Genomic DNA, 24927 nt, shown 5'->3' on the forward strand with positions numbered 1-24927 from the left:
GTCTGTGTTGATGAAAACTTCTTGCATTGGTTTCGTTTAGAACTAAGCGATAAGTGCGTAGAAAATATATTCCCAAAACTTTATCAAGTCATTTTCCAAAATCTCAAATGGATAACATTGTAATAAAAGCTTTGAAGTTATTTATTAGTTAGTTCTGGAGTACCACAGGGCAGCCATGAAGGGTCTGTTCTCTTGTTTTAAGTATTGATAAAAGGTCTGTGTTGATGAAAACTTCTTGCATTGGTTTCGTTTAGAACTAAGCGATAAGTGCGTAGAAAATATATTCCCAAAACTTTATCAAGTCATTTTCCAAAATCTTAAATAGATAACATTGCAAAAAAAGCTTTGAAGTTATTTATTAGTTAGTTCTGGAATACCACAGGGCAGCCATGAAGGGTCTGTTCTCTTGTTTTAAGTATTGATAAAAGGTCTGTGTTGATGAAAACTTCTTGCATTGGTTTCGTTTAGAACTAAGCGATAAGTGCGTAGAAAATATATTCCCAAAACTTTATCAAGTCATTTTCCAAAATCTCAAATGGATAACATTGTAATAAAAGCTTTGAAGTTATTTATTAGTTAGTTCTGGAGTACCACAGGGCAGCCATGAAGGGTCTGTTCTTTTGTTTTAATTATTGATAAAAGGTCTGTGTTGATGAAAACTTCTTGCATTGGTTTCGTTTAGAACTAAGCGATAAGTGCGTAGAAAATATATTCCCAAAACTTTATCAAGTCATTTTCCAAAATCTCAAATGGATAACATTTCAATAAAAGCTTTAAAGTTATTTATAAGTTAGTTCTGGAATACCACAGGGCAGCCATGAAGGGTCTGTTCTTTTGTTTTAAGTATTGATAAAAAGTCTGTGTTGATGAAAGCTACTTGCATTGGGTTCGTTTAGAACTAAGCGATAAGTGAGTAGAAAATATATTCCCAGAACTTTATCAAGTCATTTTCCAAAATCTTAAATAGATAACATTGCAATAAAAGCTTTGAAGTTATATATTAGTTAGTTCTGGAGTACCACAGGGCAGCCATGAAGGGTCTGTTCTTTTGTTTTAATTATTGATAAAAGGTCCGTGTTGATGAAAACTTCTTGCATTGGTTTCGTTTAGAACTAAGCGATAAGTTCGTAGAAAATATATTCCCAGAACTTTTTCAAGCCATTTTCCAAAATCTCAAATGGATAACATTGCAATAAAAGCTTTGAAGTTATTTATTAGTTAGTTCTGGAGTACCACAGGGCAGCCATGAAGGGTCTGTTCTTTTGTTTTAATTATTGATAAAAGGTCAATGTTGACGAAAACTACTTGCATTAGTTTCGTTTAGAACTAAGCGATAAGTAAGTAGAAAATATATTCCCAGAACTTTATCAAGTCATTTTCCAAAATCTTAAATAGATAAGTTAAACCTTACTTGAGGACTTTTGCTTTACATTTATTAAAAATGATAAACAAAACTTACGCCTATTAAATCCAAAGATCTTAATCCTTGATAGTTTGTTAGACGTTCTATTTAGCATTTGAAAAAAAATCTAGATCTTTTAGAATCATGACATTTTTAAGAAAAAAGCAACAAATGGATTCAACGACATTTTATTTCTTCATTTTGCAATTGTTAAAACTTAAAATTGCGTTATGTTAATTTTAAGGTAATAATCCTAAGGAAGTTCATAAGAAAAAGTGAAATGTGTCTTTAAATTATCGTTAATTTATTATTCTTATTTTTTTTCTAAGGACAAAACCGTTAGATTATTTTCTAGAATGTGCTATATTAAAGGGTTAAAAATACATACATAGGTATTTTAATCTTAATGAAATCAAATTGTGCCACCACACACTTTATTTAGGCACTCTTCAGTAAATCATTATTCTATTGGCTTCCATAAAGATGCCTATCTCCAGTCCGAATTTCTGCGCTTTTTCATAACTTCTTACATAAAAAATGTACCCTTTATATAATTAATTACTTCAAGATTTACATTTCATTTTAGAAGTTTTTTTTTTTTGACATAAAAAAACAAACTCTAACGCAGTCTTCACTTAGTTTTTGATTTATTCAAACCAAAAAAAAAATCTTTAACAAAAAAATGGTTCTATATCTACGTACGCATAACCAAATATCTTACACTTGAACGTTACCTCAAAAACCGTTAAATTTAAAAAAAAAGAGGCGGAAAATGCATATGAGGTCTGTTGGGCAACAAAAAAAAAACTAAAAAAGTCTTACCTATCTTATTGCCTATGAGAAAAAAAAAATTATAATAAATTTTAAGGAAATTAATCTAAATCAATGGATTGTTATATGAATAAGCTGATGCGATACCCTCCCCGGGCATTGTTTAGTTGTTGTTTTTTTGTATTATTTTTCTTACAAGCAGGAAGAAAAACGGGACAGTTTTTTGTTTCTTTACCTTGCAAAATGCAACACCGTGTATGAGATTTTTTTTAACATCCCAAAAACGCAACCCAACTTAGCACCCTGGTATCTTTAGATATCATGGGAAAATCTCACCCCACGGTAAATAATTTTTTTCTCATCCATAAAAAAAAAATCAACAACCCAAAACGAAGAGATACCTTCACACAAAAAAATTCATATTAATAAAAAATATTTGCATAAAAAATTCCGTTACACAGCTTCTACCCTAATATGTACCTAGGTTCTGAAAAAGGAACAAGAATCTTTTATCATCTTCTTCTTTTTTTTTATAAAGAAGACGACCAAGAATGAGTCGAAGACATAGCAACAACAAAAAAAATCTGATACCCAAGGGGTGAGCCTGAGCATCAACATCAGCATCGACATCGGCATATCATAAGTGTTGTCCTTCTAAGATACCTTTACATACTCATACCTAACCTACGTTATGCGTATGTAGCTACATGCAGAAATATCCAAAGTGAAAAAAGGTTCCAATAATAATAATAATCATAAAAAAGGGACAAAATCCAGTCTTAGAAAAATCATTCTCCAGATCGATTAGCCACAGCCGCAGCTCCAAAACCAACACAAATCACGCACATGGCTCTATGTTCTTTACTGGTCTTCGTCCCTTAAAAAAAGGATCTTTCAGTGAATCTTACGATTTTTTTTCTCCCATCAGCGATTTCTTCGTCCCCTTCTTAGAAACTCCTTATAAAAAAAAAACATTTTCGCACAAAGGAAGCAAATGATCTTTAAGAAAACACATCAAGCTGCAAAAAACTTAAATCTAAGGGTAGCCAATTTTTTTTTATTAATTGAAACGAAGGGTAACTAACGACAGTGTGTAGTTGATGTGTGAAAAACACAGTCAAATAGGTACACGAACGAAATTCACGTTGCTTCTTTTTGTTGATGTAATCCTTATACGGATATGGTCGAGTGAGTGAGTGATGTGTTACCCTTTTACGAGATTCCTTCAAGATGCTAAATTGCGCCTCAGCAAAGTAATTAATAAAAAAGAACTGAAAAAGGAAAAAGAAAATCACTCACTCACTCACTAATACATTCACAATATAGAAGACCTGAATGTTTCTGTGCACACCTATGTGAAGATCGGCTACAACCCCTCACACGAAAAAAAAGGATCCATAAAAAACCTACTATACTCATTCCGAAATCCGAAATTCGAATACCGTGTGTATTATTGAAAAAGCGGACAAGGGACCATAACACAAATCTATTCTTGTATTCGTTTTTTTTTCTTCTTCTGTTCATCTTTTCTATTTTTATATCCTTAGAGGTCAGGGTCCTCAACTACCCCTAGTGTGTGTGTGTATAATGTAGCATCGGTGAATTTTCGTCATCATCAAGTCACTATGAGAACATCCTCTTACTGTAGTCGCATACTCGTCTGGTCTCAGTCCACAACTATTCTTTGAGGGGTCAGCACATCCGATCCTTAGTCAAAAAATATTACGACGGAACGGTTACAAATAAAGAATATACAAAAAAAAAAAACATCAACACGATTTTATTTTCACGGAGAAATTATAAACATTTTTTTAGAAATAAGTTTTTCGATATCAACTAAAATTAGTGTTTTGTGATGTGTCAGATAAACAATTTATAAACAAAATAGCAAAAAGGATTAATCTAATAAAATTTTAAATAAATGAGAAATAAAACAACAATGATGCTGTCAGTGAGTGAAGATGCTGGATTTCGGTCATTAAGCCGTAAGTGAATTGTTTAAACAATTTCTAGAAATAAAGAAAAACAATAGTTTTGTGATTGAGTGGTTTAAAATTTTCTTGATGGATAAAACAGAAGTTATATTTTTGATACACTTTTCTTGGATTTAGGAACTGGATTAATACCAACTAAAAATTTAAACCTCCCTTTTTTATTGAACAAAAGTCTAAAGGTTGAATATTCTGTTTTTGAAACTGTCATTTACGTTTTTGTGGATTTTCAAGCTTAAAAATCCATGTGATCAATGTCGGCTGATTTCAAAAACTCGTGCACCCAAAAAATGAAAAGTTTAAAATAATCTTAACAACGGCTTATTTGTTTCCTTTTTTTAATTTAGACATTTATCAAATAACCTGATTCAGATTGTTTAAAAAAGAAACCAAAAAACAAGCAAATATTGTTATCATTTTGTATTTGTTAAGTGGTCTTTGTGTTTGCCGGATTGGAATTTTCTTTTCTTTACATTTTATGGAGGTTTAAGTGGTCCAAGAAGTGGGTAAATAATAATGCTTGTTTGATTCGATAACAAAATGCAAGCGAACAAGTGATTTTTCCTTCACCAACAAAAAAAAAAACCGCATAAATAAAATTATCTCTAAACAGAGGTTCAGGTTCAAGATTTTGAGAACTAACCTACTTGGGTTTAAGTTCACGTTTTACTTTGATACATCATTAAATTAGAAAATTAAATAATATGTTCGATTTTACAATTAATAACTTTTTCATAAAATTAACATTTCACTTTATCCATGAACCCTGGATAATACTTTTGACATATGCAAATTTGAAACTTTTAATTTTATTAATATTTTTTTTAGACCACATTTGGCTTTTATCCGAATTGAGAAGAATTCAAATTAAGAGTAACAATGTAATTCATTTTTACGCTATTTGTTTTACTTCTTTTATGGTTTCTTGGCGATTTTCTTACTCTAACATCTTATCCGAGTCTATTTAAATTATCAAATACCTTAAGTTTCTATGATATAATATTTCTCTGAGATTTATCTTTTATCCAATTACCTTGGATAATCATTATAGACAAGGACTCTTAAATTCTGCACTGTTTTAGTTCGAAATCAAAATAATTCCTTTTAACTAAAGTAAATACTAATTTTTCTTTTGTTTGCTTCACCTCCAACGGCTTATCCGAGCCTATTAAATTAATTTAATACCTTTAGTTTGTATGACATGATATTTCTATGAGATTTATCTTTTATCCAATTATCTTGGATAATCATTTTAGACAAGGACTCTAATTTTCTGCGTTATTTTAGTTCGAAATCAAAATAATTTTCTTAACTAAAGTTAAGTTTAATTTTTCTTTTATTTGATTCAGTTCTTTAATTGTTTCTTGGTCATTTTCTTACTCTAATGGCTTATCCGAGTCTATTAAATTTATCTAATACCTTTAGTTTCTATGACATAATATTTCTATGAGATTTATCTTTTATCCAATTACCTTGGATAATCATTTTAGACAAGAACTCTAAAATTCTGCATTATTTTAGTTTGAAATCAAAATAATTCCTTTAACTAAAGTTAAGTCTAATTTTTCTTTTATCCGAGTGCATCGGATAACCATCTGAGACCAATTAAATTTGTTTTTGGATCAAACAACATTGATTTTGCATTTTTAACCCTTATCCGAATCACATTTGATACTGAGTTAATATTGTTTTCACAACTAAATCAAAGAACAAATAATTTTAATTAATTTTGTGCTGGTTAAATTGAGGAATTATATTATTTTTTTTTCCGTTACCCATCACCCACATTTGCATGTAGCGACAACCTGGTCACTTATCAGTTATAGAATTACACATATGTAAATATTATATTATCTTCCTACACTTCACCAAGGTTGCTCGTTCGTCAGGGTAAATAATGTTCAATACACCGTGTAAAAAGTTGATGGTCGCCACGTATTCCACCATTCAAATACAAACGGCTGCGGAAAAACACCTTTCTTATCAGTATTTTCAACGGTTTATTAGTAATTTCACAAAGCTCTGAAAAAGAACATGTCCCACATACATAACGTACTTACGTATACATTTGTAGGTTTATAATTATACCTATTTGTTACCAATTTTGTACTCTCCCCATTAGGTGTTTATTTTTCAGTGATAACAGGCTAAGCACTACATACCTACCTACTCCCCCATCACGTATTCACATAAATATCCACCTACGCAAGCAATATTGAACTCGACGAGATTCTTTTGAAAACTCGCTCGAAAGTCCCTTTCGTTTTATAGACAACACACGCCGAATATCACTAAAGCTGGTCGCACTCGCGCGGTCTTGAAGATGAAGTGGTGCTATATAAAAGGTGTGCTGAGACGCATAAAATAGTATAATTGTCGTTATAGTTTGAATTTCCGTCGCAAACCGCGCTTCCTCTTAAAAAAAAAAAAAAACTCTGATAAACTATACCACAAGGTGGCAAGGGGCACCTCACATACAAATGCAATCACTGTTTACATTTTTGTTTTATTTTTTTGGTCGTCGTAGTCGTCGCCGTATTAACAATGGAAAAATTAAGGCTAGCTATCATTTCTAGAACATTGAGCCATACTCCAGTCAGTGATACAAACAATGGTGTTGTGGCCCGCGTTAACAAATATTTGCACTAAAGAACGTTTTTTTTTCTTCTTCGTATTTTTATTCTCTGACATTATTTGAGAAACAACAAAATAAAAAAAAACATCGGTCTCCGATGGTGCTCCACCAATATTCCTATATACCATCTTTTGTGAACAAACCAAAAAAATTAAACACACATTATATTTCGGTGTTCCATATGTAGGTTTGCCCTCTTTGATAGGCACATGTCGCTTTTAATTGTATTATTAAAATATCTAGGGGACAATAAAAAAGTATCCGCCATAATAGAGGGAGAGTGTATAGTGGAGTTCGTATAGGTATAATATAACACCAGGTACCTTTGATATACACTATAATGTGGGACACATGCATATTCATTATATTATAGACCCCATCGTGCCTATTTGTCATTGTCGTTTTGACACTGTTTTGGTGTATTGTACTTTTATCACTATATCGTTATCAATATTCTGAAGCTGGCCTGTTTTTGGATAAATACCAACACAAAAAAAAAGATGAATAAATAGCAACAAATATACTAAAACATTTGGTCAAATATTACGCAGACAAGTTTCAAAAATTAATCAAATAAAATTTGTTGACGCAAAAGGCCAAAAGTGAAGATGCTGATGATTCAAAAAACAACTAAAACAGGAAACGCCCATTTTCACCAAAATCACGATGTTTTTCCGAACGTGTGTGTAGGTATTCCCATAGCTAAACAACAACTTTCAGAATCAATAACCTCGAGTCCTGAGATACATAGAAAAAAAGGAGTCTGTTCGCCAGGAGTGTGTATTGTGTAGAGTGTGTCCTTAAACGAATTTATTAGCCCATTCGAGTCAAAATCAAACAAAAACAGTATAACCTAACATACAGAACGGGTATTAGGTACATAAAGCTTCTGTGGGTGTGCTGTGGGTGTGGGTGACTAAAAACCATATCACCAACACGATGTTTTCAACATACACGACTATAAGGACTATAAAGGCTCAACCACAGCATATACTATACACACAGGAAGCAATTACACATCAACAGCGATATAAATAATAACTTTTTCTTATTCAATTCATTTTTTTTTCTTTTCTATTTTCATTGCTAGGTCACAGGACCTTTTGGTCGCGAGATATAAAATTAGTTGGCAATGTGCAGAAATATCCTGCTGCTGGATAATGATATGAGTATAGAGTATATTTGTGTTTATATGTATATTGCCAATTGGTTTCACTCCCATTTTTATTACTGCCCTGTTTTGGAAAAACCATACGATATGCCCATTAATATGGAAATTTGATGGGAAAAATCACCATACCCACTCACCCTCAGAGTAGGTATAATATGTGATGGAGAGTTCAAGGATATGCATGAGATAAATTGTTTGAAAGAAGCAATCCTTACGTTTATAATCATTAACCGCACTGTGAATGTAAATGTGAAAGGAAACTCGCTGTTAAACCGTTCATTTACGCATAGTGCCTGAACCTGAGTTGGGCATGGTGGTCTTTCTTATCCTTATAAATGTTCATAAATCTTGGAAAAAGTGGTTTTTATTCCTTCTATGCTCCTCCACTGAATTACTATAAACGTAATACACTTTCATCCAGTCCATACACTATCACACACTCATAAACCTACTCTGGATGGCTAATTTTTGTTTCGAAATAGATGTGCTTCTCATTAATTGCACAACGCCGCCGCCGCCGCCGCGCCGCAGCCTTCGTCGTCGTTGTTGTTTCTTATGCGAGCTTAAGCGAGTCATCGAGTGATCTTGTGGCATCAGGATAAAAGAATAATGGTCATAACTTCAAGCATAGAATTTTTGTATTGATATTCTTTCAATCACATACCGCACACATACATATGAACATGTTTGAATTAAATTTTCGATTGTGATTTTGTCACAAGGACATTGTTTGCAATTATGTGTTACACAAGAGCATAAAAAAAAAGTGGGGAACTGTCAAATGGAAACAATTGACATGTCACATCTTATCATCACATCGACAAGGAATGAGACGATATATACGAACAACAACAACAACGACAAAAAGAAATCAAAATCAAACAAAATCCACAACTAATGGTGTGAAAATGTGACAGCATTAATGTCATCAGCTGCATCTCACTATATAACATACCTTTTATGAAAGGTTAACCCTAACCCTTTTTGAACTTTATATGCTTAACCCTTGTTCCAACTGAAGAGTCCGTATATAATATAGTCGCCATCATCAGGATATCAATGTGTCAATTCATTTTTTTTTTCAATTGACTTAATCGGCTCGAATTATAACCCCAAAAAGATTTTTTGCAATTTATTACTATCAAAAGTTATGTATTATGTACATTCATATTCTATGAAGCAATTTTTCATGGTTTCTATTTGTGTGATTATAATTGACAAGTGCACATATTTTTGACACTTGAGGTAAAGTTCTGTGACATCATGAGCGATAAAAATTAATCATAGAATTCTATGACATAAATTCTTCTTAAAGGAGCCTATTAAACTTCCAGAATTAAAAATCCAGCTTTGGAAATCTTTTTTTCAAAATTCTCCTAAAAGAAAACTAATGGAACTTAGAAATTCCAAAATTGAAATTCGACATCCTTAAGGAACCATTTTCAAATAATTTTCTAAAGACCTTCTAGTACAATTAAGTTCGGTAATTAACTCTTCAAATCTGTGACATACATGCTCCCTAAAGAAGCCTTATAGAAGTTAAAACTCCTAGAATCAAAAATCCAACTTTAAAAATTCTTCTTTCCAAATTCTTCTAAACTAATTGAACTAGAAATTCCAAAATTGAAATTCGACATCATTACGGAACCATTTTTGAATAATTTTCTTAAGACCTTCTAAAACAATTAAGTTCGGTATGTGACTCTTCAATTGAGTGACATGCATACTCCCGAAAGAAGTCTTATAGAAGTTAAAACTCCTAGAATCAAAAATTCTTCTTTTAAAATTCTTCTAAACTAATGGAACTTAGAAATTCCAAAATTGAAATTCGACATCATTAAGGAACCATTAAGTTTTGTTTATGTAACTTTAATTCCGCTCCTTAAAGAAGCCTTATAGAAGTTTAAACTCCTAGAATCAAAAATCCAACTTTAAAAATTCTTCTAAAAGAAAACTAATGGAACTTGGAAATTCCAAAATTGAAATTCGACATCTTTAAAGAATCTTTTTCGAATAATTTTCCAAAGACCTTCTAAAACAATTAAGTTCGGTATACGTAACTTTAATTCCGTGACATAAATGCTCCCTAAAGAAGCCTTATAGAAGAAAAATCCAACTTTAAAAATTCTTCTTTTAAAATTCTTCTAAAAGAAAACTAATGGAAGTTAAAAATTCCAAATTTGAAATTTGACATCATTGAGGAACCATTATTAAGTTTTGTTCATGTAACTTTAATTCCGCTCCTTAAAGAAGCATTATAGAAGTTAAAACTCCTGGAATCAAAAATCCAAAATTAAAAATTCTTCTAAAAGAAAACTAAGGGAACTTGGAAATTCCAAAATTGAATTTCGACATCTTTAAAGAACCTTTTTCGAATACATTTTTGAGGACCTTCTAAAACATAACTTCTATAATAACAAACTTCCAACTGTCAATCTTTTAAAATCCAAAGGAAATCAAATTCACATGTCTTTGAAATGTTTTTGATTGCCCGAAACCTCACGTTGCCAGACAAATTTCTTGTGTCACATTTCTAGACTTGTGTCCTCTCTGTATGATTCTGAATTCACATATTCCAGCATGATTCCGAAAAATTCAATAGAGACGTTCTTTTTGGGAAGTCTACATCAAAATCTACTTTATACAAAACTTCTGGTAATGACATGTCATATCTTCTGCACTATTCTAACGATATTGAATCGCCTTTACCTTCCAGTGATCCAAATACACAAACAGACACCATTGGTAGTCAATTCATGTACAATCGCCTCCTACTATTTATTGTTATCCTTTCTATTCTTATATTTCCTACTACTATACAAAAGTAGGTATGTATCATTCATAACCGATATATCTTATTCCGTCTTTCTCCACTTAACTTCGACCAATCAATATATTCTATATCTAACATCAACACATTCCTATACTGATATTTGTGTGTATTGAAACCGTATATCCTTTTGTTGACTCTTCTCAGTCTACTGACCAATGGTCAACCCTTACCCGAATATCATACATCGTATCACACGCACGCTCTATTCGTAGCCGAAAAACTGGTTCCTTTCCTTTTTTTTGGAAGAATCCCGAAATTCCATTGGTCATTGGGTGTTCCTGATGGATATTTCGGCTTACAGTAAAATAAAAATACCTGTGTCAGAAGAGTGTATATACCTGCCTAAACCAACTCGTATGTGAGAATGAACTGCCCACGAAATAAAAATCCAATTAGAGTTTTTTTTGTTGTTCTTTTAAGGAAGATAGCAGTTTTTTGAATAGTATTGGGAGTGAGGCTTTATGATGACTATGGTTGTTTAGATTTTAATTAAATCCTGCAGAAGGCGTTATTATCCTTCTTATATTATAGTTTATTAGAACAGCTTTTTCTAGCTCTTGATTAACTTAATGGAGGTTTTTGAAAAATCAAGTTTCCAAAAAAAACTGATGGCTTATTTTGACTGAAATTAAAATTTCAGGACCTAAATGGAGTTTAACCCATTTTAAAACAAAGATGTATGTATGTCAACCCTTTTATATAAGTAAAAAACCTCTAGATTTTGAGTTGAAAAACCGACCCTAAAAATCTAGTTAAAAAATTCCATACATCTCTGTCATATATTTTATTTACCTTTGCCTACGAAGGCGCTTTCAAGAAACAACAAGCTTATACACCTGATTAAATAGACTGTATACCACCATCAGTAATTCAATTGACTTTCTTAATTGAAACTGACATATGGATTGTTCGATTACGAAAATAAAAAAAAAAACACACAATAAAAATAAAAAGAGAAGAATGACCTAAAAAACCGAAGAAATACAAAAAAATTACATATCCCATCCCAATCAATCAGAAACTTAACTACAGTATCAATATACGATATATTATGGTGACCCCTTAATCGCCCCCACCACATACATACAGACATATAATAATACCCTAATGAAGCAGTCCTATCATCCCCTTAGGTTATAGAGCTGTATGAATTATTTACAGGGTTGACTTTAGCCACAATGATAACAAAAAGAAGTAGGAACAAAAAAATTACAAACCTCGATAATATGACATGGTTGTAGGATAATTGACAAGGATATGTTTTTTATATCCTTCGATAAAGCAATGATAAAAAACAAGAGAGGTAAGGGATGTATGTCATGTCCAACTAATCAAATTTATTACGTGTTAGTTAGTCATGGACTTTTTTGTCCCATACCTCGATATCATCATCGGTATAAAACAAATTGAGAAAGTTTACGAAGAAAAATAATAAGACCAGCAGCAGTAGTAGAAGGAGCAGAGGACGAACAAAAAAAAAAAGATGAAGTAATAAATAAATAAACCGGAAACACCGCCGCCGAGGGCGATATCACACCACAAAACATAGAAAAACACAGAGATAGTTTAGTTTTATGATTATTTTTGTTTTGTCTGTGTTTTTTCTTGTTGGTGCTTGTGTGTGACCAAAACAAACACATATGCTGCTCTAGTGTGACATAAAATTTTGTCATCTTCGAAGGTTCATTTTTAGGCCAAAATTTATTTGACTCGACTCTACGACTATACTCGTACCCGTACTCGGATAACCTTTAGCCCTTAGGTAATGTGTAAGTAATCATCATGGGCTGCCAATTTGCGTATACACATATTTTTAGGATGTGTGGTGGCAATCTCAGGATATATGAATGTATAGCTGCAACATCCTGAGGCGAGAAAACTTTGTTCTTTGTTTTTGTTGTTGTATTTATTATTTGCAAAACATTTTTGCGGCTCGCTTAGACCCTTTGACAAAATACTTAAAAAAAAATATTCAATATTGAGTGAAAATATCAAAACCCTTCGTCCCGCCGCGCGCCGCCGCCGGCCGTAAACAAAAATTCTTTGTCGGTCGATTCGATTCTTTTCGATTCGACTTTCAACGTAGAAGTGGAACTGACCAAAAGAAAAGGGTTGCTGCTGTTGTTGCTACTTTACCACTTGATATAACCTAACCTATACCTTTCCTACCTCACATTATTGTGTTAAAAGCCTTTTCATAAGGGCTCGCACCTGAAGTGGAGGTGATGACTGATGGATGGATGGTTGAATGAATATAATATTGTTGCAACCCCGAGATTAAACGGAGTTTACAGAAAATATCCCGCGAAATTGATGAAACGTATAAAAGAGTGCGAGTTTAATTTTACAAAATATTATTATCCGAAGGACTCTCGAATACAAGGAACGCATGCAAAATATTCCTTTGAAGCGTAAACATTTACCGCCGCGCTGGCCGCCAATATTCATATCCTTTCGCATGTATACGTAACATTGTAGCCCGCGTTTGTTACCGGATTGTTATTCGTTACTGTTTTGTGAGTTTTGTTCTCTTGTGTTGTTTTTTTTTTGTCGGTATAAGTTTTGGCGAAAAATCATTAAATTAACGACCAGAGGATTTGGTCGGATTATAGGTTTGTCTGGACGCAAAAATTTGCATATGGGGTGGACATGATGACAGACTCGGTTGGCAGGGAGAAATCGGAGGATATTTCCATGGTCTCTGGTTGCTAAGTAAATAAAACGGTTTCTATCAGCTTCGGCGATACAAATATTTTTTCGTAGTTCAGTATAATTGTTGGAGTTTGGGTTTATTTCATTCTGCGAGTGTCGACCATATGTCGGTTTTTGTACTGAAATATCTTAGTATAATTATAATATGACCCCGGTCGCTATATCCCCAAAAATTAAGACTAAGCCAAACACATTTACATTATTTATTATTTCGTTTTTGAGGTAGATATTCGGTTTTGTATTGTGTTTGGTTTTTATTTGTGTTCAAAACGATTTACGATGATATCGGCGTCGTGTCGTTGCTGACAGTTTGGCGCGGTATTGAGTATTTGGCTAAAATGCCCAATCAATTCCAAGTACTACAGACTAATAAACCTAAGAGTATTGATTTGAAAATAGAAGGAGATAGAGAATACAATATTGGACAAGAAGTGGAGGGTTTTTATACTTATGTACGATTGTATAAATGATATGATGGTTGGGGCCAAACCAAAAGGAATTAAGATAAAATTTATTGAACAATTTATTTTTGTGTTCGTAATAATAAATGGGGGGAAAGACTATCACTCCTAAAGTACGAGAACCTATATAGACCAACCAATAGTGATGTGAAATCGTTTAATCAAGAAAACCACCAAAACATGAGTTTATGCTTAATCTTCTTAATTTGCCAATACATTCATTTTTATAGATTGGTATGTTTCTGTATATTTCTCTAGAACAAAGTATTGATATAGTTTGAACATAAAAATCGATTCACAGTTGAATTAAATTTACTATTGAGATTTTTATAGGAATATACGTAAGTAGGTATAGGTAAGACTATAACTCTGCATATTACAATGAAACAACTAAAAGTGTTTTCTCTACTTTGACATCATTTTATATTTATGAGTGGGTGGTTGAATTATCCATGAGATATATGGTAGTTTGGGAAAAACTTAAATTAATTTGATAAAGGCCATCGAAGAAGATTTTATGAGGTAATAAATCACGTAATTTCTGACGAAATAATATATTTTTGTCGTAACTCTATCAATAGACCATCATAAAATTAAATAAGCCAGTTCACAAAAAGCTATAAGGCTCAAAAGTAGAAAAATATGATTCAGCGATCAACTCACACTTTTTACCAAAAAAATTCTTCGGACAAATCAAGCTTTAAAATCTTTCGGATAAGTTATTCATATCCCTTGGATAAAGATCTTTTTCACTATCATACACATTACCTTGATTATTTATTACTAATCCAATCCGAAATGTTTTCGGATAAGAGTTTGCAGAACCTCGGATAAGATTTAATAAAACATCGAATCCTTATTTCTTTAACAAACCTCAATTTTAAAATATCATATTTTTACATAGAAATAAAATCAAAATTAGCAAAAACAGTTCTAATCTTGTTTCTCATTTTTTAAGAGTCGGATGAGAAAAAATCAAGCTTGAAAATCTTTCGGACAAGTTATTTATATCCCTGGGATAAAGACCTTTTTTACTTTTATACATATTTCCTTGATTGTTTATTACTTATCCAATCCAAAAAGTTTTCGGATAAGAGTTTGCTGACCCTCGGATAAGATTTAATAAAACATCGAATCCTTATTTTTCTAACAAACCACAATTTTAAAATATCATATTTCTACATAGAAATAAAATAAAAATTAGCAAAACAATTATAATTTTGTTTCTCATTTTTTAAGAGTCGGATAGGTAAAACCGAGCTCGAAAATCTTTCGGATAAGTTATTCATATCAATTGGATAAAGACCTTATTCGCTTTTATACATATTACCTTGATTGTTTATTACTAATCCAATCCAAAACGTTTTCGGATAAGAGTTCCCAGACCCTCTGATAAGATTTAATAAAATATCGAATTCTTATTTCTTTAACAAACCATAATTTTAAAATATCATGTTTTTACATAAATATAAAATCAAAATTAACAAAAACAAAAACAATTCTAATTTTGTTTCTTATTTTTTGAATAATTTTCAGCAGATTCGGAATCTTCTGATGCGGACCCAGCTGCACAGGATATTTTGACTTGCGGATCGTGTCAGAAAGCCTTTGCACTTTCTGATATTGTCCGATTTATACAACACAAAGTATTACAATGCAATAAGGAAAACTATGGTCAATGTCTCACACAAGGTAATATCTATACTTAAATAATTTTTTTCAAAAGTCTCCTGTTTTTAAGTAAAAATGTTTCTTTAATTTTTTTTTTTGAAGGTCCTGCAAGTGATAGAGACGCCGACGATGGTCGACCTCTTAGTCTAGTTAATCGTAGACCATCCATATCAGCTCCGATAACAAATCGTAAGCCATCCGGAACCCGAATACATACACCGCCCCCTAGTCCAGCTGATTTGTTAGCCGATGGAGCATCAAGTACACCTAAACGGCTTGTTGATGGTTAGTTGTAACAAATACAATACATCTTTCAAATTATATAAATTTTAATTTTTTTTTGTGTGTATTAATATAGAAAATGGTAATACAACACCTAAAGGTGACACTTCATCAACAAACCGAACTGAAAGTCCCCACATCGAGGAACAAATTGAAAAATCCACCTCCAACGATACAGATTGTGAAAAACCAAGTAGCTTGCACATCAAAGAAGAACAAAACGAGTGCGGCTCGAATCCAGACGATGATAGTCACATAGCTTCAGCGTCCAATGAAGGTCAGCCGCCAAGTAAAAAACCAAAAATCGAAGTAGCCGACGCCGAATCGAACACTTTAAATAGTGGTAAGTGTTCTTTGAAGTCGTTTTTATTTGTTGCTATAGATACATTTCTAGAACCTATGCAAATATGTATATATTCGTCCTATTTTTTTATTTGCAAATGTTGCTTTATACCTTCTCTTAGCTTAAGTTCAACCCCCCTCCCCCCCTCGAAACCTGACTGCATCCAATCCCCTTACTCTTCGACTTTGTGTCAGTTGAGAACTTTCAAAAATCTCATTGAAAATTCTCTATCAAATGACACCGCTTTTCCTCTGAATCTGATGGTATGATGACGATGGGCTACCGGTGTTCACTTTTGTATATGCAAAAATGTTTTTGATGTTTCCACAGTCATATAAGTATAAAGCCGATGCCGCAACATAAAGGTACAAAAACAAAGTTTATCACCCCTTTCGGGCATGTTATATAGGATACCTTATACCAACCTACCTTACCTATCTTACCTCCTGCTATACCATAAAGAACATCCATCATATCATGATATATGTATATAGGGATGTCATTTGTAGATATGACATGAACAGGTTGAGCGTCATTGATGACTTTTTTGACCATTCACTTAACCTCTTTGACACGAATGCACAAAAATAAAATAAAGCAACACAAAACAAAAATATAAAACCTCTGACATCAAAAAAGTCTAATGGACAACGATGAGATACCATGTACAGAGATGCTGGTTTCAGAAAGATAAAAAGGACCTAACATGAAATACTTACCAATGTCCTTTGACATTCTGGGAAAAATAAAATAAAACAACGTTGAAAAAAAAACAGGAAACAGGAAATCAATGACATGGTTATGTTGTATGAATTTGCTGATAAAACAAGTTTTGAATTGAAATACTTTGAAAGTGCAACCTAAACCTACAAGTCTTCTAAAAATGCTTATCATTCTAAAATCCAAATTGCTGCTTTTTAACAATAAAATTCCTTTAAGTGAAACTATCCTTTTAAATTAACAGGAAAATCTTGTTAAATTTACATGATCTAAACTCTAACTGGTAACATTCGTCTGTTTAAACTTTACTTTAACAAAGTGTTCTTGTTAAATTTTCATTTGATCCAAGATCAATTTATTTTTAAAGTATCATGACTTTCAAAACAAACAAAAAGATACACCCTTAGAAATCTCAGCAAAGAAGTATTAAAAATTTGTGGATGAAATACTTTGCCCTAAAAAATTTAGGAATTTGCATACATCACAGACCAGACGAACGAGCTAAGGAATGTGTTTGTTGCTGCTGTTTGTTGCATGTCTCGACGAAAATAAAAACATAACTTTTGCTCTTCTGTTTAACTTGATGTCCATCAAATTCGAGGATATGGTACACACATTGTAAAGAAAAGCATACAAAAAGGAACTTCCCTTGTCCACATCCTTCTATAGTCAAAGTCAAAGTAGAATTAATAATAATATAACGCAACAGAACGACAAAGAATAAGTTTCCCCTCGAAAAAATGTTTGACCACACATCATCATCACAAATATACCTATCAACATCAACAAGAATGTCCTTCAGATCAAACAAGGAGGTATAACGTGTTTCGCTGGACAATATGTGTCCGTGAAAGGACGAATAAATTATTCAAAACCGTTTTTTGAAAGAAAAAATAAAACTGACCTTTTGTGTTAAATCAAAAAAAAAAATAATAATAAATTGTTCGCGTGCCTTTCTGTGGAACCGAAAAAAAAATACAAAAAATATAAATCAGATATTAACATGAGGGGGTTAAACAATTTAGCTGACATCCTTTTGACATCCTGTCATGTAACTTGAAAATAGAGTTTTTTTTCTTCAATTTTTATATAGTTTTTTATTTCATTATATTCACCCACCTGGTTGTGAATTTGACTTGAGTTCGTTTCAAAACAAACCAGTTCCAGTATTTTTTGATTGCATATACACACACAATGGATGACAGCATATGCATTTGAACCCTTTAAAGGGATTAAGGACACTACTCTATGCGATAAGGCGATTAACTAGCTCCTTATACAAAAAAAAAAGACTCCTGAAAAACATCATGCATTTGATTCTTATTGATAAATGTTACGTGAAATACTCCAACCTACCTACATCCTTTGTGTATAGAGTGTAAGTAAACCCTTTTGCGTTGGTGGTTTGGCCTGATGACTTCGGTCGTCATCTGTACCTACACATAAAGACCTACTAAGAAGAAAAGTCGTCGTCATCGCATTCAATGGACAAGAGTTTTGCAGCTTTTTTTCTTATTATTACATACAAAGCTAAATGTGCGGAGAAAGTGAATGATCCTGAAGGAAAACGATGAGAAGAATCTAATGAGACAATGACAAAAGAATGGAACCACTTCAGTGTTCAACAATCATATCTGGCAGAAGAAGAAAATCAAAAGAGATAGCCAGGCTAAGCTAAGCAGGATAACCCTAAAACCACAGCAGCATCATCGTCATCGTATAGTCATAATGGTTTTTACAAAAGGGAAGGACATCCACACAACACCAAACACCAACAGAAGATATCAAAATGTCACATTGCTATTCATTACCTTTGGATGGTTGACCTTCAATACACGCTTTTTTTCTCTGTGCTTAAGAGCGCGTACATGTGTGCATAAGGAGAAGATCCTGGACGACACAGTGTAAAGAAGACCAAAAGCATTATCCTTTCCTGTCCTCGGCGCTTTTATGCTCCTGCTGCTAGGTAGGTAGGTACTGTGAGTGCGGTATACGAGGCAGGACGAGATTTTTTTTTCTTGTTTTGATTTTCGCTTTTAATTTCTATCTTAGCGAAGTTATGTCCTCTGGACAGAGAATCGCACACACTTTTTGCTGTCATCGTTCAGGACCATATCTCCAACCACTATATCCACCGCACATACACGTCCATGAATGTCCTTTAATCATTTGCATCCAACAAAACGGGCCTTTGTCAGAGCTGTCGTTTAAAGAGCAATGTATTCAGATTCAGAGTGAAATTCAAATAAGGGCGAGGAAGTTTCAATACGAGGATAATATATGCGCGGTCGTGAAAATAGTTCCCAACTTTTATGAATCAAAATCACACAAATAAATCTGAAATCAAATTCTAAAGTTTAATACATATTTAGAAATAAAATATAAAACTGTGCGACTAAATGTTTTTTTTGACTAAATGTTTCCCACAGCTCTGGTGTGGTGTTGTTTGTGTGACGTTGTTTTTACTGTAGAATTATTTTTAGCATTTTTTTATTTGTGTTCGTCCTTTTTGCAGAGTTCAAATTTATTAAAATTACTCAGCAATGTTTATATGCAAAAAGACTAGAGATGGATGGATGAATGTGCAGCAATGGATGATGCTGCTGCTCCTTCTCTATATATGTATATATTTTCAATGGAAGTGTAGTGATGGTGCCAGGGAGAGGACGTAAAAAAGGACATTCACCACATGAATTTTATCCTTTGTCATATGAGTTAAAACTCAGCTCGTTTGATATGTGCACATGACAACACATTCGAAATTAACACAGTGAAACTGTCAACCATTTCTTTTTTTCGTCAGTTGTTGTTTAAATGTACTACACTCTCATAAACCTACCTACATATATAAAATAATAGATATAGATGCTATATAGATGAAGCTGTTCAGGGCTTTTATTGTTATCCTTTTTTTTGTTTGTTTTTATTTGTTTGGTGTGTCGTGTAATGTCAGCGGTTTGATTTTCAATGCGCCACTTCCTACATATCTGCATATATCTATTATAGGTAGTCCATTTTTACCGTGTAAATTTTTAATTAGACTAATGCGTTGCCATTCGAATAATTCCAATTAGTGTCAACATTATTTACATACATATATGTTTGTGTGACAGGAATTATAAGGGTTTATTTATTTTTTTAGCATAAATGGAATTTTAGCCTATTTATATTGGTCAAACCGTTGGCAGTGATTTCAATCCCAAACCATTTTTTTTTGAAAGAATTACTTTTTTTACAATGCGAAGAGAAGAGTGCTATTTGATTGACAAAGACCAACCAGAAGGTTTCCGCAGGATGGCAAAAACACAATGGCGAGCTTTTCCTGAAACACCTGCAGCATTGCTTTCAGCTACAAATTTCATTTCATTAAGAACGTAAAATATTTGATGTGATAATTAGGGGAATAACACATCTGGATAACGAAGTTTCGATTCCGGATAAGAAGTGCAGAAGTGAAAGACATTTGATGGAGATTTTTCCCTAAAACGAATATGATGTAAAAGTTTATTTAAAAAAAAAAAGAAAAATAGTCAAAATTTTGTATCCGTTATAAATAAATTTTACCGGCCGACATCAAAATCTTGCAAAATATCATAGATTTTCTTCCGGATAATAGTTTTACCAATATTGGATCGTTCAGTTTCTCCGATAAGTTAAGAATTTACCCCCGGATAAAAGCATTAATGCTCCGGATAAGCAGTAAAGAAACACTCAAAATCGATTTCTGTCTTATTTTCATATTGTTTAAAGAAAAACGTCTTTAAAAATAAATTTAAAAAAATCAGTAACCGAAATCAGTCCCTCAAATAGCCCCAAATAGTCTCAAGTCCTGCAAAATGTAAATGACTCCTACAGCAATTACCAAAATCGAAGTTAAATGCCAAAATTACTATACTTTATATATATATATATCTTTTTCACATGCAATGCACCCACTGAAACATGTTTACATATTTGTAGCGGTCGCTTCAAGGAGATATACTATATATATTTATCCTTAAAAAAATTAAAATAAAGAAAAGGACCAGATAGACTGCAAACGACACGGATGATATGTGATGACTGTCTGTTTTACTGATTTGTTTTTTTTTTTTTTTTATTTTTTATTTCGTCCTTGGTATGTTGAGAGTTCCATTGTTTCACAACATTTTTTCGATGACTATCTCGCGTATCCTTTGGCAAATGTTCATATAAAAGCTATACTATATGTTTTGTGCGGCTGAGCGATTAATTTCCAGCAGGCGGTCAATTTAGCAGAGCAGCATCTCCTGCCATTTCTACAGCATCATATATGCAGCGGGCTGATTTCCTGATGATGAAAAATACAAACAACGAAACTGTAAAAAAAAAATATCCAAAATGACGCTTGACTGGCGTCGGATGAGATGAGTTTGCTTGACTTTTAAGGATATGCTTCGATGTACACATACAAGACTTCAATTTTCTCTCAACCGCAAAATAAGGAATCACACTTTTTGTTTTTTGGGGATTTCTTCCTTACTGCAGTTTTTTATATTGTTCTTGCTGTCTTGAGTTTAGAAACAAGAAGGAAAAAAAACTAGGATGAAAACAAATTTTCGGCCAGCAAAATAATATAGAGAACAAATAGAGAACAACACAACGATGATGACGACGACGTACGTCGACATAACCAGGATATGTGCAGCAGTAATTCGTGGTTCAATGCAGATGTTAGGCAAAGGGGTGCGCAAAATAATAATAGTAAGACACGAGAAAAAAAAATTATGAAGGATATCACATGGGGATATAAAATACGAGTACAAGAAGGCATACTTATGAAAGGACCTAAAGAAAGGCGAAAATGAAAATTTCTTGGCATCGTTTTTAAGGCGCTTTTTCTAAACATAAATAAAACAGGGACAATGTCCTGCTGTTTTTTTAAAAGACTAACGAAAAACCCGTCACCCGTTCATTTTCAATTCTTCGATTCTGGATATGATGAAGTGAATATTCCAGAAAAAGGATTTACCGAATATTAAAGGTTTTTCCCTTAGCAAACATGCAAATACGTATTCTTACGCAATATCTATAGAGTGTCTTCCAATAATTTTACTTTTTTCGACAATAAGGAAATAAACTAAAGGCAGGACGTCGTCGGACGCGCTACGCCACCGCCCGCCACCGCATCAGACCGAATAATCACATGTGCCACTGACATCTGTACGAAAAAGGATGCTACTTTGAAAGAGGAAACTCGTGACACATACGACACATATACCTTCCTAAGGTATAGGCAAGGCACTACCTGTATGTCATTTTAATATCTATTTCCTAAGAATCCTTTATTGCGGCCTAGCAGATACACCTATGTCATATCAAAAGCAGGAGTCTTAAATGATCAATTGAATTGATGCGCATCCTTCTCACGTTTTTTTTTTTTTATTTTCTCTATAAAAGAGGAGTATAGGAACATGGGTCGTCCTCGTTCTCGTCCGTCGTCGTTTAGTGATGGCAGACGTCTTCCACAGACGTTCGATATTTTTCAACATCCTTACCGAACATAAATTTACAAACAGAAAAACAAATAATTAGAAGAACGCGCCTAGGACGAGATGTGATCTTTAGTTTAAGTAACCCTTAATAATAGAAAAATAGATAGAAATACAACAAAAAAAACTTAAAATAGATAAGGGATACGAACAGCAACCAACACTTCAACCCTTCATTTGCATACAAACATAGATAGAAGATATTTTAAAACCCTATTATAAGAGATCACGAATATTTTCCCGAATACAAAAAAAAAGGATGTGAAACGAAAACTATACGAGTATCCTCGTGCCATAGGAAATGAATGAACAGCACCACTTTTATCCGCGAGTGATGACAAACGTGCGTTTCACCTTTGACTTCGTAGTAGGTAATACTACATGTGCGTACGACATACACAAACTCGTACAGAGGAGATACTATGAAGGTACACGAATCCTTCTTCTTTGACGAGCACGCAGATTGAATTTATATTCCCTGTATGCAGCATTTACATACACAGGGTTAAACTCACAGCGCATTTAATTTTTGTTGTGTTGTAAATTACGAAACTATGCCATGCACGAGTTAAAAGTGCGTTTAAAAAATTATCATATAAAGCAGCTGTTGTACTGCACACAGGCAAAGGATACCAAAAGGGATGCACTGCACATTTAATATTAAAACGCATCATTTTAAAATAGATACGACCACGCTTGAAAGTTGGTTATGGGTGGTAAAAGATTTGAATTTAATTTGATTTTAGGGAGGAATTTCATATCATCATTGATTTCGGTTAGGAAAATTATAGGGTTTTGTCTTTTGTAATGGTTAAATTGGTTTATAGGTAAATTCTTAGATTTGGTTTAAAAAGAATTAAGTACGTATGGAAATTGATAAAGGATACTTTCCTTATTATTTTTGAAGCTTTATTCGATGTTATTTAAAAGGACAACCTTTTAGTTTTAAGTAAGTTCAAAAAGAATTATCATACATGAAAAGTTTTGCATAGTACCTTTTGGCTTTAGTGTTCTGAAACTCAAAGTGAGGATTTCACAATTTTGTTTATAAATTTCACATTCTATAAAAACTAACTTACACGATGACAAACCATCCTCATCAAAGTCACGAATTCGCTCCCGGATAACTGATTTTAAGACTTGGTAATATTATGTTTTTACTTTTCTTCTAGTTTTTGACTTCGGATAAAGGAATTTCTACTTCGGATAAGCAATAAACACTGAGATGTACATTTAATTAATATACATTTTTAGTTTAAATGATTTCTGGTTCAATCTTTGATGTTAACTAATGCAGATTACAAACTATCAATAAATTTCTCTTTTCATACGAAAAAAATAATATTATTAATATGAGGAATTCCTATCCATTTTGTATCCGGATAAGTGCTATTAAGATTCCTTTTCATATAATATTCCAGGTCAAGTAGAATTTTAATCTCGGAAAAAGGTTTAACTGCTCCGGATAAAGCATAAAGGCGTATAGTTACTTTCAAATTGTTCTTCAAATAGCACAAAGACAGTATTCGAAATATATTTTCAAGAAATGATAGCATTGTTTTGACTTTAAATTGTGTATTGTGCAGAAAAATGTCAAGAAAACATTTAAAAAACTTACCCTTTTGCCAAAAAAAAAATAAATCTATTAGACCACATATTGGGCAGCTATTAACGCCCCTGTTTCAACATAACTTTGCCTTATACTATCATTATCCTCATCATCATCATAGTGCTATAGGCTGTTATATTGGTTTTTGGTTTTTGTATGATGTCCCTTCTGTGGTTAAAAACCCTCATAAACTACAGGGGTGTGTATCAAGTGTAAGCTTGTACGTGTGTTAACGAAATCATATAACAAGGATAATCATCCTCTAACCACCAGAGATGATGTATATTATTGTATGATGTTCTCTCTGGTTGATCTACAATTCGATAATTTGACATCTTTAAGATATGTATGTGGATATAAATAAAGGACATTCTTCTTTTTTTAATAATTTAAAAAAATACCTACATATACTGAGTAACATCTGTTGTGTCACCATTAAATTTGAACGTCATATAAAACAAAACATCGCCCATCAAGACAAATGCAATAATAAATAAAAATGGAAAAAAAATCTAAAAAAAGGACACAACGAGATATGATACCTTCTCGGGGAAAAAAGGCATCACACACCAAAAAAAAAAGTAAGCGAAACTAAAAAATTGATGGAACCGCAACTAAATGCGTGTGTATAGTATCTATATGCGGGGTAGTAACATACCTTCTTCCATATCCATCTCGCCCATATATCGCCACACATATATGTACGTACGTATAAAAGTCTTATATTATACTCTCTCTCACCCTCCCCGGTTTAAAAAAAAAGAAATACACTGGGTGTCCGGGCCGCGGCTCGGCTTGGCTCGGGTGCGGGGGAAA

At 32.8% G+C, this 24927-nt stretch overlaps 1 protein-coding gene across 2 annotated transcripts in view; it reads left to right on the forward strand.

The window, feature by feature from the left end:
• LOC129946489 (B-cell lymphoma/leukemia 11A) overlaps nt 1–24927 on the forward strand; it is a 79409-nt gene that overhangs the window by 48577 nt on the left and 5905 nt on the right. Inside the window, exons 2-4 of one of the 2 annotated variants that reach the window (XM_056056703.1) lie at nt 15513–15668; nt 15750–15932; nt 16006–16272. In XM_056056703.1, coding sequence (XP_055912678.1) covers nt 15513–15668; nt 15750–15932; nt 16006–16272 — 606 coding nt within the window. The remainder of the gene's footprint in view (nt 1–15512; nt 15669–15749; nt 15933–16005; nt 16273–24927) is intronic. The other variant, XM_056056704.1, reaches the window with a different exon arrangement.

The sequence above is a fragment of the Eupeodes corollae genome, chromosome 2 (genome assembly GCF_945859685.1).
Source record: "Eupeodes corollae chromosome 2, idEupCoro1.1, whole genome shotgun sequence".
In the NCBI taxonomy this organism is placed as follows: domain Eukaryota; kingdom Metazoa; phylum Arthropoda; class Insecta; order Diptera; family Syrphidae; genus Eupeodes; species Eupeodes corollae.